This window comes from Mchenga conophoros, linkage group LG14 (genome assembly GCF_057382185.1).
Source record: "Mchenga conophoros isolate Kocher_MC1m ecotype Shallow Benthic linkage group LG14, M_conophoros_male_GT1.1, whole genome shotgun sequence".
Lineage (NCBI taxonomy): Eukaryota > Metazoa > Chordata > Actinopteri > Cichliformes > Cichlidae > Mchenga > Mchenga conophoros.
Window position 1 is genome coordinate 27,207,151 of NC_140539.1, and position 19,694 is coordinate 27,226,844.

Consider the following 19,694-nt stretch of genomic DNA (forward strand, 5'->3'; position numbering starts at 1 on the left):
TGTCTTCGTCTTTATCTTTGTAGCTGCTTGCAGCTGTCATAGTCTTTTGTATATAAATACAGCCTCAGATGAACAACAACGATACATGTGGCATGCTGCCTCATTATTTGACAAAACTAGTGTGTAAAAAAAAAAAAAAAAAAAAAAAAAAAAAAAAATTAATTACATACTGACTGTATCCAAAGGAATTAAGAGGACAAGAAGCAGTCAGTCAAATGTACTTATTTAGTGATTGTCAGCAAAACAGAAGAGTGTTGGACAGTTTGCTGGTTTGAAGTAGTGATGTGTGTTAAAATGATACTGAGGAAGAAGGACATCAACTGTGCTCTTAATGAACTAACCATCAATCTGGAAATGGCCTTAAAATCTTTCCCGAACAGTGAAAAAAGGGGAAAATGTTCAAGACAGTATTCACAAATTCAGCCGAGCAACGCTCTGAGAAACTGCACTGCACAACACAGGCACTACCTCTCAGAGTGTAAAGGTCTCAGCTCATGACAGCACTGTTAGGAGCGTTGCCAGCAGAAAGTCCCTTTTCTCTAATAACATGGCAGCACAGCCCAGGTTTGCAAAGTCGCATCTGAATAAATTAGAATAAAGTGGAGGTGCTCAGCTGTAACAGACAGGGCAGAATATCAGCCTCACACTAACTTAAGCACAGTGGTGCTGATATGGGGTTGTTGGCCGGTCACAGAGCCTGGGTAGCAGGGCTGTGACAGAACTAGGGGCACAGAAGGGAAAAAAATAAAATTTCAGATTAAAGTTTAAATACTTGTTAAGAAGCTGTCTTGTGATATAAATCTTCTCTACTGCACGAGGCTGACCATCAGTTGTCTTTGCGTCTATCCGCTGCCAGCCGTCTCATGTTGCGCAAATCTGCCAACTTTTCCAGGTTTGTTTGGGTTTTTCCTTCTGACCAGATGCAGCTCTTTGTGCCATCTCTTCCAAGCCATTATATTTATTACTACACTGTGTTTATGTGTTAAAAGATAAAATAATTTCTTTGTTATTGAAACTGACTCTGAAGCACACTTTCACAAACGTATCTATGCACGGCATTTCGTAGAGGGCTTCACAATTCTCTAAATATTATTTCGACTTTATTTGCAAAAAGAGCAATGGCATTTTTTTTCATAATGTGTCCCTAAGGCGCCTTTGTAGTCCAATAGCTAAAGCTTGGCCCAAATTGGGTCATCTTAAGGTTATTGTTAACAGTGGTTCTATAAGCTTCTGAATCATGGGGTAGGTAAGAATAAAATAGAATTAGTCTAGGAATTTAAAACTAATAATAACTAAAATATTAAGCAACATATATACATATACATGCTGACACTTTATATTTATTTTACGTCTAAAGCACTTTACACAAGAAAAAACAGGTGCAAATCAGAAAATCAAAGTGACGAATGAGCATTACCATAAAGGCAATTTAGGCATGAAGCTGATCACTAAAACCCAGAAAGGCTCTCTGAGAAAATGATGTGTTAACCTCCTGAGACCTGAGCTCCTGTTTGCATGGGAGGCGAGGTGAAATATAAGGCGCAGAAAGGCCTTAATAAATAACATTTACAGAATGTTTTAATCTGAACTATCCAGGGGAGAAAAATACATTTTTAATTTTAACACAATGGTGATCAGTCACACTGAAATCCTTAAAATATAATTAATCTCTGGAGTAAGGCATGTAAGTAATAAACAATAACAGGTTTCTGAGAAAGAGAAACTGAAAATTTAAACAGAAAGGACGCTCAGGTATATAAACAGTGGCACCAAAACGGTTAAAGTGGTTAACCACAAATGGTTCAGCGAGAACTTGGAAGTTCCTGTTTTGGCCTCCACCTCTGAGTTTTTCTTCTCTCTGCACTTGCTTCGTGTTTGTCTGATAGTTCTGCAGAAACAGGAACATCATGAGGACACTGCAGGCCAATAACTGTTCAGATAGACGATAAAGCACATGATAATTTAAATATGTATTTTAGCAATAATAGTACTCAATAGTATTACAAAGCCATTTGTAATAGTATTTCAAATGGCTTTTTATGAGAGCTCCTAAAATCTGACCATTAGAAAAAGCATGTTGAATAATATGGTTATTGGCGCCCTCTGGTGGAGACAAAATGTAATGGTATCTAAACACTAATTCTTGTGCTGCCCACACAAACCTTCAGTCAAATCTCTGATCATCAAACAAGCATATATGTGAGCATTTCTTTTCCTCTTCTTTCATGTGACCATTTTAGGAGTCGCCTCAGTGGAACTTCTCTCACCTTATTCCTAACAGCCTGCTCTGTAATGCCAACCCTCCTCCTTCACTGCATCCATGAATTTCCTCTGTGGTCCTCCTCTTCCCCCCCCTGCCTGGCAGATCCATCTTCAACATCCTTTGTCTAATAACTGAACTAATCCTCCAAACCTCAATACCTGACCTAAGTACTCATGTCTTTTTTGAGTGAAGCTAAAGACGCAACAAAAAGGTCTGAAAAGGAAGAACATCATTTTTAAATGTAGGATTTTGCTTGATCAGTTGAGTTTCTCTTTAAAATGTTAAATTTCATTATAAAGATGACCTTTAGGATCCAAACGGTGATTTTAAATGAGGAAATCTGTTCCATTTTGAAACCAGTCTCAAAGGATTTTATAGAAGATAAGATAGAACTTTATTAATCCCTCGGGTGGGTTCCTCTGGGAAATTCGACTTCCAAAAAAAAAAAAAGCACAGCAACGACCGAAGTTACAGAATTGATATATATATATATATATATATATATGAATGATAATAATACTGTGACGTTTGTTTGTTTGACAGGGAACTGCTTGCAAAACGTCGCCGTGACTGAGATCCCTTTAACAACTTCCAGTGTTCCTGTACAGCTGTGGAGGACAAAGAATGCCACATTTTACTTCCTAAAAACAATAAATAACATACTGAGTACCTTCAGCCTGCATTTCACTTTCCTGGTATACTCATCTGGGCTGTTGAACCAAAATCATGCAACTCCAGTGTCACACTTTTCAGCCTTGTGGCCTTTTTTGCAAGTTGTTATTTTTAGGAGCTCGTGAGTTTGCATGTTTCATGTAAAGTTAGCTTCTCATATTGTAGATTTTAATCAAGCTAATTATAATAATAATGCACTAGATGACAGAAATGGCTATACAGTAATGAAAAAAGTGAATACGGTTTTATGTACCAGACAGATTGAACAAACAGATGAAACTAAAAATGAAACCTAAATGCAGAAGCAGTGTCAAAAGTACACTCAGGATTCAGCAGCAATAGCTTGAAGTAATCATTTTCTGTATTACTTTAACAGTCTCTCACATGGTTGGCCCAGGAACTTTGGCCCACTCTTCTTTACAGCAATGCTTCAGTTCACTGATATTTATGTGTACTGGTTTATGCACAGGTCTCTTTAAGGTCCCACCACAGCATTTCAACCAGGCTGAGGTCTGGACTTTGACTCAGCCGTTGCAGCACCTTGATTCTTTTCTTTTTCCAGACATTTTCTTGTTGGAGCAAGCCTTTATCAGTCGGACACATGGATTTGCTGGGGCATCCACTCCTGGGAAAACTCCAGCATTGTGTTAACACACACCTGAAAGCTCCAGACCAGAAACAGACGAAACATCTGCTTTGATAGAGGTGCCCAGACCTGCTGAGGATCAGTTAACCAAGTGCATTCAATAGACAGCACCCAGCTGCTACTTACCCTCACGATTCCTGTGGAAGCAGGACTTTCTTTTCTCATTTTGGCTTAGTTTGTGTTAAATAAATAACTATGGGGGAAGCTCATTTGGCGATTTAGATTTCAAACCACCATTTCACAGGCTCTGCAAACTAACACAGGTTTGTTTAATCAACCACCTGATTGGTGCCCAGACTCACACTGGGCAGAGCTGTGAAGGGAATTTTGTGTAAATACAAATAAAAATATACAGAAGAGGATTCTTATTCTAAAGAAATCTTCAAATCTGTTTTAATCAGTGAAAGGTTTTTAATAGCTAAAGTAGTCTTTGTGGCTCCATTCTGAAGAAGCGGCTTTAAGTTGTCTAATTAGTCTTGGCGGAAAGGGCAATAGATCGCTCGCTGAGTGAATAATGTTCAGTGCAGGAGCAGCTTTAACCCTTCCCACACTAACTGGATTTGGATGGTTAGTGAGAATGGAATTAGCTAATCGAGGAGAACATGTCATCCCAAAGCCTCATCCAATCATCGTCTTATGTTCTGCTTAATGGGATCCAATTGAAGGGTTGCACAATTTGTCTGGGGCCATTTGGGACATGGAGCTTGAGCCAGATGACAGAATTCAAAGAATCCGAGTATTTAACCCCATTTCATGTGGAAAGACGAACACTGGCGCTATACTGGGAGTAGATATGTTCGGAGCCAGCCAGTAGATTTTCTTATGCGGATGATGGTGTCATATTAGCGCTGACGCTGCTTCCATGTTGAGCCTCACAGTAACATCATGTGACCGCATGCTTCTTTCTGGCTGAAACTCTGTGTCAAAGTGGGGCAACTGATAGGTTTTTACAGAGTAACACCATTTTCTGGATGATTCCAGCTTGTGTTGATAAGTGCTTAGTTTCAAAAAGATGTGACCACATAGTGCGTACTAGGACGCACTACTGTCCCAGGTGTTGGGTATGTTACGTTTTGTTTTTTGTTTTTATGTTACATTTTAAGTAAAAAGTGACCAAAGTAATTAATAATTGTGTAACTGTATTACTTACTTTATTATTTACTGTTTGGATTCAGATGTCTCTTTTTAAGTTATTAATGAAAATCTTTGAGTTCAGGAGTATTTTGACAACATAATACCTGTAAAAACAAAAAAAACAAAAACAAAGAGCATGAAAATACATGAACACAGCATCATCATGCATAGGGCTGACCTGCTTGCTGATATCAGCTCATTGGTGATAGGAAGTCACCAACCACTTCCTCCTAATGTGGGAGTCAACCAACAGGGCCACTCCTGTACGTCATGATCATTGCCATCTAAAAGGAAGCGTGTGGCATACAGCACATGTGGCAAAGCAACTTCTTTCTCTGCTATGCTGTGCATGTAAAATTTATCAGTCTGGAGAATCTCATGTTAAAGATGGTATGTGAGCAGCATGCATGAAGCTCATGCTGTGAAAATAGAAAAGTGGCCTTGACCTTGAGCACAACTTGGGTACGGAAACATAATCGGGGGGCACATGCAGCCCGCTTTGATGTAAAATGGGTCGGACAAGTGAAGGTCCACCTGTTTAATTTTGTGCATGTAAATGTGTAACATTAAGAAAAAAGTTCTGATAGCTCACTTTTATTAGTAACTAAACTTTCTGTAGTAGACGAAAAATGTATCCATTATGAAACTCCTGTGGTGTAGCATGGATGGCTGCGGGGGAGGTCTTTAACAGCAGAAAAAGCTGTAAGACTAAAAAAATTACACTTAAAAGTGCAAAGATTTATGGCCTCTTTCACCCTTTCATATGTTCCGAAGCCAAAGCCTATGCCGGGACAATTCTGGCCCCCAGACCTGATGTTTGACACCTTGCTCAAGGAGGAGCAGTGATTCTTTGTGACTTGTGACAGGACAGACAAACAGATGAATGGACACCTCGCAGTGTTATGGGTTCATCAGACAAGTTAAAAACGATCGATAATAGCTTGCAGTATTTAAATTTCATAATAAAGTTTCGTTTTGCTCACTAACAAAACATGTTTTATTAGTGTTGAAACCACATCGACCTGCTGAATATTTACACGTTGCGCTGTCCTGCACGGTGCTGGACGGGATTCTTTTAACAATAGAAATGGCTGGAGGTGCTGCAATTATTTGCACGCCAGATTTCCATTGTGTCTCTTTGTGAAATCCCTTCTGCTGCCACACAAGCTGTCTTTCCCTAAACTCAATCACAAAGATTTATATGGCTGATGGGATTAGTTTAAGCCATTAGGAGTAGTTAATGGTCTTTCCCGGTGTTGGTAAGTAACACTGACTAATTGACCAGGGCCAGCAGACAGCTGACACCGATTCACAGCAACAAGTGGTTCCTGCTGACATGAAGTTAGGACCTGCAGAGGGACAACAAACAGGGTTCACGCTCCTGAATGCTCGGCTGAATTGATCTGGATTTTTTCCCCCACCATTTAGCTGAAATTTAAAAGGACTTGGTGCTCACAGGTAAGACTCATAAATGTATAAAACATACATGACTTTGGAAGGGAAAATGTCAAATATTAAATTGTGAGAGGGACCCCTGCTGTAAGACGGGGACAATTTAAATATTTTGAGAAGTATATGTAAATATGCTTCTCAAACATAAAATTACATCTATTTTCCCCATGTTATGTTAATTATGTGATAATTCAGGTGATTAAATCAAATTAACTTGTGTTACAGTTGCTCTGGGACTGCAAGTGATAGCTGTTTTTCCATTTTTGTTCTGCTTTTTGACCAATAAACTGCCTGAAAACAGTAAAATGTTTCTTAGAAGTTTAGTTGATGATCATATAAAACGATGAAATATTAACATTAGATGAGGTGAATAAAACATTTCTCAGAAACGACCTTAACTGTTCAGCTGTCGTTTGTGCCAGTTTGTTTTACTAATGACATGTTAAAAAATAAAGGATGCAAATTAATAACCTTTTTTTTTCTGAGCATGAAAAAAAAGAGCACATGTCATGTCAGAGGCGAGCCCCGGTGCTATCTGTGCCCTCCGATGACACAGCAAGATGTTTCCAAAGCCTTATTCACTCTGTTTGCTGTTCGCCTAACAAACAGCTCCTTTATGAGATTAAAGGATTTCTGTGGCACGCTGACATGCACGAAATTTAGAGAACATAGGAGGTGTAGCCTCTCGCTAATCTTGTCTTTATGAGAAAGGAGGGATCAGGCTATTGGATTGCTGCAGCGAAGACAGGTTGTCGGAAAGGAGTACACCCGACTTTTTTTTATAGTTTTTAAATGTTTGTAGTCCCAGTGAGCAAAACTACAGAGCCCACTGTGCACTGCAAGCACAGAGACCAATACAGTTGTCTGCCACTGCGTTAATACTGTGTACAGGTTAATTACCTGTTGATATGAATGAAATAGGTGAGGACTGTCTTATGATCAGGTTATTTTCTGCTTCTTTCCTATGTGTCCCACATTTACAATAAATCACTAGAGATTAATTTTCTCTAATATTATATTCATCACTTTGCCTCCCATTCGCTAACAGCATTACTAATCATGTGTCCTTGAAACGGATGGATTTTAAATGAATTAAATGGATTGGCACACAAACTGCCTCAATTGGATTACCATCTGTGATGCAAGCTAACAAGATACAGTCATTTGCATGTGATTTGAAAAGCAAATTGCCTAAAAGGTTTACTCAATACTGTACAATATGTTTTAGAAAACATTCTTAATGGTTGGTGACCTTAAATCAAAAACCACAATGAACTGGAGATCAGGGAGCTCCGCAGTATCCAAAACTTCCCAGGAAAATCATCCTGTTTGAAAGTTCTCTGCAGTTTCAATATAAGAGACGGTGAAACGATTTAAATGGGATTTTCTGATACTCTAAATGAAGCCAATTTACCAACATGTAAACAGATTTAGGGCAAGAAAACAAGGCTTATGTTGTGGTTAACTAACTTACCCTATAGTGTGAGACTTTAAAATCTCCTGCTCTACTGCATGCGATCTGCCATCTTAGCTCAGAAACTAAAACTGTCAATTGTTTCTGTCTCATCAGTCTGCTTCCTGCGACCACAGCCTGCTCCGTCAACTTCTCCACATGCATCAGAACATCCCCCGGCATGCCTTCACTCCCGTCCTGCAGCAGTCCTCGAGCATCCTGCCAAATCCAGCATTGATGGGACCTCAGGACAGAAATGTGAGATGTGATTACTTTAACTATCCTCATGTGAAGCTGCTCAGACTTGGAAGTTATTCCAGGCCCCTCGCCTGCTTTTACCTACTCCTCACTGATATCCATCTTTTACATCTTGCTACAGTTTAACACAAACCTGCCCGGACAAACAATGAGGACTTTCTTTGCACCCATCACAGCCTCGCACAGAGCAACAACTAGATCCTCTAACTCAACAGTGAGTAAAAACCTCAAGAATCTCAGTAACTAAAATATATAAAATGTTACTTCGCTTTCCTTTTAAATTGATGAAATTGTTTTCATTAAAATGAATGATTTCTTTTCCAGATACGAGGGAGATGGGGCGCACTGCACGTGTGTATTGCGTGGAAAATTTACCACCACAAACAACTCAAGGTGAGCGCTAAATAAATTTAATTGTTATTTTTTTATTGGGATTTGTGGTAGTTTTGAACGTCTCTACGTGTTTTGGGAGTTACGTGTGGAAGCATTGGTGATCCCATGCAGACTGTAGGCTCTGGTTCCTGCTCTCAGCTGACAGAAGTGGCACCCTGCGGTCTTCTGCCAGTCGCTCTGCTGTCGCCCATCTACTTTACGATTGGATTTGTTGTGTATTCAGAGATGCTCTTCAGCACCTCCTCATACTCTTATTTTGAGTGTAATTCATTTCCTAAGAGATAAACTACCTGAGCTTTATTGTTTTTCAGCTCAGAGGTATGTCACAATAATGCTGTTATTGTGAATTGTATTGCTCACAGTATTGTGAAAAGTTCGCAGAGGGATAATATTAATGGATCATACTGATCTTGAATTGCACAGCTGATTTGTCTGATAACCAACATGTAATATTTAATTTACCAGAAATTGCAACAAATGCACAGCAGTCAACAGGAGCTGACACCTGAGTGTCCTGCTAGCAGTCCCTCTGCCTCTGTGCAACAAAAGGAACTACACCAGCCGTGTGCACACCCATGTTCAGGTGAGTTTCACGCCAGCAATGATTAAGTAGAAATGTAGCACTGATCCTTTTCTTGGACTTAGACTCTTCGTCTGAATTCTCTTCAGGTGGAAGTAAGAGTGAAACTACAAGCTGTGACTGTTCTGTCTCTGACCTTCAAACGCCTCCACCAGTGTCTACCCACAGCCGTGGGTACAGGGAGAAACTTGACTGTGAGAAGCAGGACCAGCACTCAACACCTGATAAGAAAGAGAAACACCAGATCCACCAATCTAGCCCAACAAAGAATTTACCTCATAAAGAGAAGTTCAGGGAATTAATAGTCACTTCTGACCTTGATGGCAGACACAGCGGATCGCTCGACAGGAAGAGGCAGTTTGAGTGTGAAGGCATCAACAAAGCAAAGAGAATGAGGCACGAAATGTCCAACAGTCCGTTTGGTTCTTCTCAGACTTTGCAGTATTATCCATCTCCATTCATCACAACTTATACACATCCACCAGCACACAACATGCAAGTGCAACACACTAACATGAGTGATTGCTCTTTCCTGTATCCTAACAGCATTAGATTTAACGCGTCTTATCCAGACACCAAGACGCATCCCTGCCAGACTTCTTCATGGGAGACAATGAGGGACACACACAGTTTCCATTTTAGGAAACACACCCTTAAAGACTACTCACTGAATACCTGCAAGGCAATCAGGAAACCTCTTGTAGCAAGAGGTATCACGTCACCTCTTTATTTCCTTCGAGTGAGGGAGACACTTCTGTCGAGAGAAGTGTCAACACCGCTGCAGACGCCAGCGGCCTCATACTGGCTCTGATGCAGTATTGGGACCCTGAGTCTCCAGAGTAGGCTCAGAAAGGGAGAGCTCACATTCTCAAATTTCATCTCTCACTTCAGTTTTATTTATACCGAGCCAAATAAAAACAGTCACCTCAAGGCACTAGGAATCTCTGAGTAATCAGCCAGAGTGGGAGAAAGCACCTCTGACAGAACCAGGTTCATCGAGGGCAAGCATGTCCTGGAACTGGGTGAAGGAAAAATTAAGGATAATGGAAAAAACAGCAACATTTCAAACTCTTAAAGACATAAAACAATGGCTTATAAATGCATGTTGAATGTTTTCAAGGAAGGTCTCCCAGCAGTCTGAGCCATTTGCTTCATAGCTGAAGGGTTGATCCAGCTCTGAATGTAAGCTTAACCTAAAAGCTAAGTTTAATCCAATCTTAAAAGCAGACTGGGTTCCCTAACTCAAGCTGGGAGCTGGTAACAGAGATCATTAGGACATGATGGGTACTATGAGGTATTTAAAAATATATATTTACAGCGCCTGTCTTGTGTTCACTGGTCATTTAGGTTTCTGTGGTACTCCACAGTGAGCAGCACTGATTATTTACACCTTAAAGTGTAAGCAGATTCATGTTCATGTGCTTACTTTTTTTAAGTTGGGCTCAGGTTGGCCTCTAAAAAAAAACCTGGAAAATGAAAAACTGCCGATTTATGGAGTTTATGGAGATTCTGTCTGTAAGACTGTATTTTGCACATAAGCTTTGAGCTAAATGCTAAAAGTGAGGATGTATGAATAGATGTGGATTAACCCTCATTAGCATCCCTAAAACCACAAAGAGACACAAAAACATGGCACGATCTTTTCTTGTTTCAAAAATGTATTTAACTGTGTAACAATAAAATTCAACAAAGGTCACAACAAAAAATAAAGTCTTCGGAATTCAGTGCCTGGAGAACATTTCATGGAACAAGCTTTCTAGTGCTTTTAACTCTTCCCCCATTCATAAAAACTTTAACAGAAATTTTTATTAATTGCATAAAGCCTACACTGGGTGTGGGTCACCTGACCCAGTGCACAGTGAACACTTAAACCACATCCATGCCGAGGCCCCTCGCAACCTCCGTCAGAGCCTGGACTGCTCCGGAAGCCCCAAAACCATCACAGTCCTCCTGCATCAGTCCTGCAGACTCGTCCTCAATGTGAGGAATGGTGCTCATCACACAGTAGACAGGAGAGTCGCTGCCTCTGGGGCTGGCTTGAGATGACATGTCCTCACCTCCTGAGAACTCTGAGGAGTAGGAGGAGCTGGAGGAGGGCGAGGAGGATCCTGTGGGAGAGCTTCGGCCGCTCTCCAGCGTGACAACAGCGCTCTCGTCCTGACTGCTGCCACTCAGACTTTTCTGAAGGCTCTGAGGCTTCTTGGCCATGTTCTTCATGATCTCCTTTGTCACTTCAACAGTCTCAAAGCGCACCATATTTAACTTCAGGAAACCATCGACATCCTTCCTGTACCTGTATGACAGGAGAGGAGAGGAATCCATTTGAGTTTTTACTTTTTTTCAGCTCTACTTAAATTATATTCGTCGCACCCAGAGGACTGTAAAGCAGAGAGGATGACTATTACCACAGGTGACTCACCTAAAGCGGGAATGTCCAGAGGGCCACTTCAGCTCATGCTTCTTACGAAGGTGAAGTGTAAGAGTGTAACACCAAGAGAACACCTTATCACAGATATGGCATTTATATTTAGCCATTCCCCCAACCTATTGGTCATCAACAAAAAACCATATCTACAGTCACAGCAGGCTGAGATGATCTGACCAGGTAATATGTTGGACGACACTGTGTTACAAACCTCATGGACTCTCTTGAAGTGCTGGCTCATTGTTTGGAACGTATGACAAGTATAATCACAGCCCTCCACTGTACAGCTGTACATGGTGCCCTCATTGTGAACCTCTGTGTGCTTCTGCAGATCGCGCTGGTTCTTAAATCTGTGGGGAAATAAAGATGGAAACAGTTAAAATTACTGGCGACTGTAGCTTTTACCCCTCAGCCTCCCTGTAGATGCACCTCTGGTATAAATGTAAAAATCCAAAGTGATTTTCAGAATAGTTGACCTCACTGAGATCCCAACCTGAGGGAGATTTGGTGTCAATTTCAAATACTTGGTGACATCTTTTTCGAGTTATCGCATTTGCAAGATCTTTAGAAACCTTGAGGACCAAGTCACTGAGTTTCAAAGTCATCTGAGACTTTTTGTAGAATCACTTATGGTATGAATTTAAAAATCCTGTCGCCTCCTTTTTTGTATTCACAAATTTGAATGTCCAAGCCGCCTGCACAGCAGGGTTACGACAGCACCCCATCAGCCTTTCAAGGCTGAGGGGTAAAAACTGATTTTGGTAATAAAGATGTGGCTCTAGCAGCATTCTCACTCACATGTCACATGTTTGAGCCTCTTACTTCTTACTTACTTATAGTTGTTTACATTTTCAATACAGATGAGTCAAAAATTGCACTGCTACTTAAAAAGTCCCATATTATGGCCCGTTTCTACCCTCATGTGTTCTATTAATATCTTTTTCAAGTTTCAGCTAAAAAATACCTCACAGGTCACTAATTCTTCCCCACCTTTATACCCCTGCTTTTAACTCATCTCCTAACAGGGCGTATCTGGGGGCTTTAAAAGCAAACGAGCTGCTGTGCGACTGAGCTCCAGCCAGGAACAGTCACAGCACACAGCTCTACTGAGTATATAAAAGAAATAAAATTACACACTGCAGAGTTTTTCCTGGCTCGAAATGGGCTGTTCTGAGGGATGAATATGCACATAAGCAGGACTGGTCAGCATAGGCAGTAAAGTCTGTGTTACTGAACAGAAGTGCCTGCATTTTCCTGTTCTTTGTGGTTACTTCATACATAAAAATGTCTATTGTGCTTGAGTAAACAACACCCCAAATGAAACAGAAACAGTTACAAACATCTGTATGTCAATCCTGCTGGTTCTCCTTTGGGGGAGGGTCAGTTGGAGACGATGATTAGGCTGTTCTGACATCACAGGAGGCTGCAAACCAATATATCTCATACAGAGACATAAATGATTGAAAGACAATAAAACAAGGAACTGGTTTCTTTTTTCACATTTTGTGGCTCTTTCTTTAAAAACCCCTTTAAACACAATATTTTAACGAACCTTTCCTAATAGTTTGGTTAAGGTCTTATTAGGAGAATTCCTTAAAGGGTATACAATATTTTTAAGGCACGACTAAAGACTGGTTACATTTGAAGCAGATATTAAAGGGAGTATTTTGACTAAAAACATATAATAAAAAGATCTAAAGAGCAGATATTATCCTGAGCTCATTTCCAGCTCCCATTTTTGTTCTTTGACTCTATACTAGAGTAGCTTTGCATAAATCACAGTTAAGAATAATCCCTGTTTGTTATATACCAGGCCCATGGTGCACCCACTTTGTTCTTCCTCAGTCTGAAAGACCTTTTTTAGCGAATCCTGTATTCACAAACAGAGCTGTGTACCTGAGAGCACCATGTTAAGGATACTGACAAGCTAAGAGCAGAAAACTGTGAGAAATCAAGCATTTAAAGTCACATGAGTTTTTGCCTCACAGGGATTACTTACACATACACAAACTGAAGGAAATAATGAGTGAGCTGGAATGAAAACTTCCTTGTGACTTTGGATGTGAAAAATGCTACATGGTTCCTCACAAATACACGATTTAAGACGTTAATGATAAAAAAAATTTATGGAAGAGAATTTTACTGAAATAGCTGAAACTTGATAACCCAGCTTTCGCTGCCAGATTAAAGAAAACGATGGAGTTAAGAGTGTGTTTGCTGTTAACTGAACACTTGATGAGCTGTGTTGGAGGATCTACCTTTTGTCACAGAAGTCGCACGGGAACGGACGCTCATCACAATGGCGGAACCTGATGTGGATCTTCAGAGCAGCCAAAGTGGTGCAGGTCATGTCACAAAAGGGACACTTCACCTGATTCACTGAGAGTAAAAAGAAAAAAAAGGCGGGCAATGCATGTAACAGATGATCAAACTGAGTCAGAGATCCACCATGGATCTATTAACGTTTAATAACTAACAGATCACAAAGAAACTGAAATAGATCAGATTTTGTACACCTGACCAACCAAATGACATAACTCAGTACAAAATAAGAGCTCAATGAATACAAATCTAAAGACCACACAGTAGGGAGCTTGACAACAGAAACAAAAGAAAATCTGTAGCAATGTGCGATAAACTGCTCATAAACCGCTCTCTCCATTTCTAATATTTCAAGACAAACAGCCATAAAAACAATTTAATCCCAAAAGAAAATTTAGGAATAAAACTCACCATGCTGACGAACATGATCCCGCAAAAGCCTCTCGCTGGAAAAAGCTTTCCCACAGTGTTCACAAACCAGCGTCTCTGTTAGGATAAGTACACATACAAACATCAGCAATAAGGCGGCGCAATTAAAACATCAACATCACAGAAATTTAATGCGAGCTTAAGCGTCCGTCTCACCTACTGGCTCAGCTTGCCTGTGCAGGTGGTCAAACAGCTTTGTGTTGCTGGAGAACATGCTGCCACACGTAGGACAGGCGACAAGGCGCTCCTGAGTATGGCTCCGCATATGTTCCCTCAAACGGTATCTGATCTTGAAAAAGGCGTCGCAGCCTGTGAACAAAACGGGAAATGTCACACGGTGTCCAAGGAGATAGCGTCTCACGAACGTTTAAAAAACTCCCGGTCGTACCTGCCCACTGGCAGAAGAGCGCCTGCTGTTGTTGAGGCAGAGACTGTGGTTCAGCACTTTCTATGTGGTTGTCCACATGTCGATAGAACCACTCAGGATTATTAAATGTACACTTTAAAAAAGAAAACAAGGAAAAAATAAATAAATCCCATGATAATATATCAATCGTTTAGTGAAGACTGGATAACTTAAATGAAAAATACGTACATCACATTGCTCCCACTGGCAAACATATCCGTCTGATCCTTCAGGGACCAGATTGTTGCTGTGCATGCCTTGATTGCAGCTGGGAAGATCTGGACGGGACTTGAGCAGCTGTGACCCAATGAACTTGAGCTTCCCATGGTAGTTGTGGAAATAAGCATGGACCTCCAGCTCTGCAGGGCTACCCATGGAGAGAAATTCACATCCATTCCAGAGACAAGCATATTCATCTAACGAAAAAAAAAAAGAAAGAAAGAAAGAAAGAAAGAAAGAAAGAGAATCAGTAATTATTGCAATGTCATTACAGAATGTTTAAAGCAACTTTAAAAACTTTAAAGCACCCACATGTCCAATAACATGAAAACCAGATTAACCGTGATCAGCATGAGGTTGAGAAGTATCCCATCGTATAGTCTGGTGTTGAGTAGAGACAGTTGCTGTCACAAAATAAAAATAAAACCATGTACCGGCAAAATCTGACTGTAGCTACAAAAGCAGTTTTACTTGTGACTCAAATGAAGCAGGGGGCTTTTTAGTGCACTCTGCAGCACTGCCATTCGTAGCATTTGTAATATAAGCAGGTTATGGTTAGATGATGCAGAGATGACTGGTAGGGGTGAGTGATTAAAATAAGCATTTACCAGTAAAATAGTACAGACATCACAAAAAATTCTAATAATCACAATTAGTTTAATCCATAAACTTGCCCCTTTCATGATTTTTCTTTTTTTTTTGCATATTTGTTTCAGATCATCAAACTAATTTTAATATTAGCTAAAGACAATCTAATATCTACAAAGGCAGTATTACTGAATCACCAAAATTACTCTAAGAGCGCCTCAGCGACTCATCCAAGAGGTCACAAAAGAACCCAAAACAAGAAAATGTGCCACAGCCTGGCCGATGGAGGGACAAAAGTATAAGAGAGGATGAGCTGAAAGGAAAAACAAGAGAAATGCTGCAAAACAGAAAACAGCACAATGATATTTTTTATCTCTGTAATCTTGTCCATATAAATCACTGTAAGCCAAAATTTATTTTAAATGACAATAAAATCCAATCCCTTGCACTGATCTACACACAACCACAATGAGAGTTCAGTAACAGAAGCACCTCTTTGTAATATTCAACAGGCATATTTAAACTGGACAACACTTGGACCAAACACTGACCATTAAACCCCATGCTAATAAACTAAATGTGCTGCCCAACAAAAGCTGACCCCTCGCCCACCCCTGCACGCAAAATCGCTTACCCAGCTCCTCCAGGGCATCGTTGTCCCCCAGGTAGTCCTTCAAATGCAGACACATGTGGTCGCTGAGCTCCTCCATGGAGCGGCCCGTGAAACTGCACGAACCCCACTCACAGACCACCTCAAAGTTCCCGAGTCTCTTTGTTGTCATCATGTCGTTGAGTCCTGTGAGCTCAGCCCCTCACACCCTAACCAGCCACACAGAAAGTAGGCACATATGTTTAACCCAGAGAGAAAAGGAAACGTTAAACTACGACATCTAAACTACTAAAGACGCCGTTTTGCTAGTTAGCATGTGCTAACGAGGACTGATGGTGTCATGGAAACTGAAACATGTCTGTAAATGTTTGAAGAGTCATTAGCTGAAGTTAGCGCCAAAGCTCTCACTATCTGACTGAATGAGTAACTAAAACCACATCAAAACATATATTTTTAAAATATATATTTTTGGTCATAACAGTTAATGAAGCCGTTCACACCTAACAACAGTTTACTTCATCCTTAAGAAGTTGTGTTTGTGCAGATGATGTTTATCTGGCTAACAGATTAGCTCCCGCGAAACCTGTCACAGGTCTGTGCTCTTTATCCGACTTTTCCTAAATTAATACAGCTTGTACATTTTAACCCGGGATTGTATAAATTCATACTGTTGTTTCTAACTCTAGTGATACACAAGTTTTTCATAAATGTTTCTTACAGCAGTTAATATCACTTTGTGCAGCAGATCTGAGCTCCTCCTTGCGCTTCCCTCCTCTCAGCTTGTTTGGCTTTGTTTATTTCCTGTCGCTTCTTCTTCGTTTATTATTAAAACTGTGCCGGGAAAGCTGAGCATATCGCCACCTACTGCACTGGAAACCGCAGCAAACTAAAGCCTGAAGTAAATAGCGTTTTGTTTTTATACACTTCTTATTATTATTATCCCCTCTTCTGCTTCTTCTTTTTCTTCTTTCAGCTTCTCTCTTTAGACGGTCCCACAATGGATTATCTACATCTATCTCTCTATCCTTCTATCACAAATCACCCCTGAAGCTCATCTACACCCACTCCACCCTGTCTGCACTCTCTTCTTCTCTGGATGACTGATTCCAGGTATTTAAACTCATCCAGCTCGAATTTTATGGCATTATTTTTGTGCCACGCCATAAAATTTCAATTTGAAATAAATACATAAACTCAAAGAAAGGTGAAAGAAAAGAAAAATTGTTTCTTAATTTCTTAAAATAAATCCTCACATTTATGAGAAAAATGTATTTTGTAGTGAAGGAACAAGTCAACCCTTCCCTTTGTATCCTAAAATTAACTTTAAAAAGGTCCAATTCTAGACCTCCTTAAATGCTGTGATGATATCATGATTTTGGGCTACAATTAATATTTCTTTATTGTATCAGACTAAATATATAAATATAATTTAATGTGGTTATTTACTGCAGGGATAATACACACTCCACACACACACAAATATACATTATTTTAATTTGTTCTTATCTTGTATTTACATTTTAATATCCATAAAACATAAAATAACAAGATCCTCGGAATGAATATGGAGTAGTATGGTTTAGTTACGGAGTTTCATTTAAGTAAAAATACTAATAAAATACTTCAGTACCTGCCCTGAGTTCACTTAAAGTACTATTTAGGAAAGTATAAAAAAAGAGCATAAAATAGTCACAAACATAAAATATTTTATATCATAAGATTATTCATATGCGGTTTAAATTCAGCCAGTTTAGTTTAGTTTAGATGTTGTAATCAACTTTTTAGAAAAACTATATATACATTTCTATATTAATTGATCAGCTCAGTTATGATTTTATAGTAAAAGAATCTCAACCCTGTGTTTAAGTAGCACCACTGATAACCTCGGAAAGCCTTCTGTCTTCTTTGTTCCTTCTTTGGCAGTGCAGTTAAACCACAGCTCTTATGTCTGTTTTTATCTGTAAACGCCAGACCAAACTCCTCCCAGGAAGTGACAACAACTTCTCCTCCACCCTGTCAGCATTTCCTCCAGACACAGAGTGTGAACAAAGAAACAGACCTGTACAATAAGGACTGCCGTGATCAAGCTATTTCACGTGCAGTGGACGGATTAAATGATAGCAGTAATTTTCACTGTTAAATAGTCCTCTCTTGTATAAATTCAGAAATGTTTCCTGTCAGTCTGAAAATCATCCATGCATGCAACTTTATTCTTTATTTTATTCACTTTATTTATCTGGAATGATTTTGATCTTTGACCAAAATCTCTGCATTTTTTCTAGTGTGGTTGATAATTATGACCCAGGCTTAATTATTCCCCTTCTGTTGTGCTGTACTATACTGCATTCTTACACTGGGAAGGTTTCACATGTTGTTAATAGACAGAAAAGAGATGATTTACACCTGAAGGAACTGGTTATCCCTACCAGCCTGAGAAAGCCCTTAATGCCAACAGAAACAGGAAGCCACTGTAAGCAGAAGGAAACCTGAGATCAGCCTGCAGCCACCTTTCAATCAAGGCTCACAAGGTTCACTGTCAGATTGTGCCATAGATCCCCTCCACTAGAGGTCATGATTTGCTGACCGTCAGTCCTTTGTCTGTCAAAGAAATACAATATTTTCACAAGAGTGCGTGTCTCCTAAAGTGAAGTCAGTGCTACACTAATAAAGTTGCTCAGTGTTGCACAAAATGCAGGTATTCATAACAGCAGCCTTATACTGTGGTGCGCATTCAAGGTGATTCATTCCTCTGTGTTCTCAAAAATGAGCTGCTATAAAACGAATAAAGTGGGAAATCATCGGCAGTCTCTTCTGTGCTGTGAATATTTAATACAAATATTGTACATGCCATTTCCCCCACACATGCATTCAAGCCTAAACCCTTTTTACTGTCACAGCTCCTGTTTTGTTTGTGATGGTCACTGAAGTTTATTGTTTCCACCATAATGAACTTCAAAAATATACAATACAATATAATAAGAATATATAATATAATAAGAACTCTTACTTGCACCAACAGTACAATATAGGGAGGGACCATGACCAGCCACAAATGTGTTTTAGGGCAGGGGGGGTGGGCAGAGCCTAGGCAGCTCCAGCGCCATTGCTGATCTCTTATTCAATATTTCATGCTGCTCTGCAAACACGAGGGCCCATAACGACTGAATTATTGATGCAGATTTATGTCAGGATGACTGATTCACAGGAAAATGACCACCAGACACCAAAAAGGATGATAAAGGGATAAATGAATGTTTCTTTCTAGTCTTACATCTGCCCTTTCATGATTTTATTAACAGTGAGTGTTTTGTTTTCAGATGAGAGCACTTTGGCTAGCTTGTTTAAACTGAACTGAACGATGCTCGCATAAAATATATTTATGCAACCTTTAAATGGCTCTCAATTTTACCAGAGTTTGGAGGAGGGAACATCTGCAGAGCACAAACTGTAAGGTCAACAGAAAACCACAAAATCCAGACTTGAAGGAGAATGTCTCAGATTTCTCTTCTGGAGAAATGCAAACCAGCAACACTGAAGTTAAATAGCAATTCAGTACTCTTGCTTAATTATTTAGTTCGAGCCTTGGCACAGATACCCTAAGTTTTCAGTTGACTTGGCTTTCTTTGGAAATTCTTCAAGATACAAGTATCTCTTGATGTACAAAATAATATTTTAGGAGGTTAGATGTAAGTTGTAGAAAGATATTTCAAAGAAAACATGAGTAACCACACAGATTTATCATCATTTCATTTCTTCTGGACTTCCCCTCCTTGCATTTTTATGTCAGTCTACACTGGCCACTTTATAAGGTACAGAAAGCTAGTGCTAACCCCTTTTGCCTTCA

The 19,694-nt window shown here is 39.8% G+C and overlaps 2 protein-coding genes across 3 annotated transcripts; one reads left to right on the forward strand and one right to left on the reverse strand.

The window, feature by feature from the left end:
* Positions 1 to 5,986: 5,986 nt before the first annotated feature.
* LOC146559942 (uncharacterized) lies at positions 5,987 to 10,526 on the forward strand. The gene is made up of 6 exons (XM_085243681.1): positions 5,987 to 6,173; positions 7,738 to 7,878; positions 8,000 to 8,092; positions 8,203 to 8,271; positions 8,737 to 8,854; positions 8,941 to 10,526. Exons 2-6 carry the CDS (start codon positions 7,780 to 7,782, stop codon positions 9,660 to 9,662), a joined length of 1,101 nt encoding a protein of 366 aa, XP_085099807.1. The 5' UTR covers positions 5,987 to 6,173; positions 7,738 to 7,779; the 3' UTR covers positions 9,663 to 10,526.
* A 191-nt stretch (positions 10,527 to 10,717) lies between these two features.
* Positions 10,718 to 16,875, reverse strand: LOC146559943 (histone H4 transcription factor). Of its 2 annotated transcripts, XM_085243678.1 has the most exons (10): positions 16,569 to 16,875; positions 15,875 to 16,059; positions 14,623 to 14,849; positions 14,416 to 14,527; positions 14,184 to 14,336; positions 14,010 to 14,084; positions 13,535 to 13,655; positions 11,488 to 11,626; positions 11,271 to 11,395; positions 10,718 to 11,144 (listed from the first exon to the last, which is right to left on the reverse strand). In XM_085243678.1, exons 2-10 carry the CDS (start codon positions 16,023 to 16,025, stop codon positions 10,718 to 10,720), a joined length of 1,530 nt encoding a protein of 509 aa, XP_085099804.1. In that variant the 5' UTR covers positions 16,026 to 16,059; positions 16,569 to 16,875. The 2 variants fall into 2 exon arrangements, with proteins under 2 accessions (XP_085099804.1, XP_085099806.1); XM_085243680.1 differs by lacking the exons at positions 15,875 to 16,059; positions 16,569 to 16,875 and adding an exon at positions 14,965 to 15,118.
* Positions 16,876 to 19,694: the final 2,819 nt, after the last annotated feature.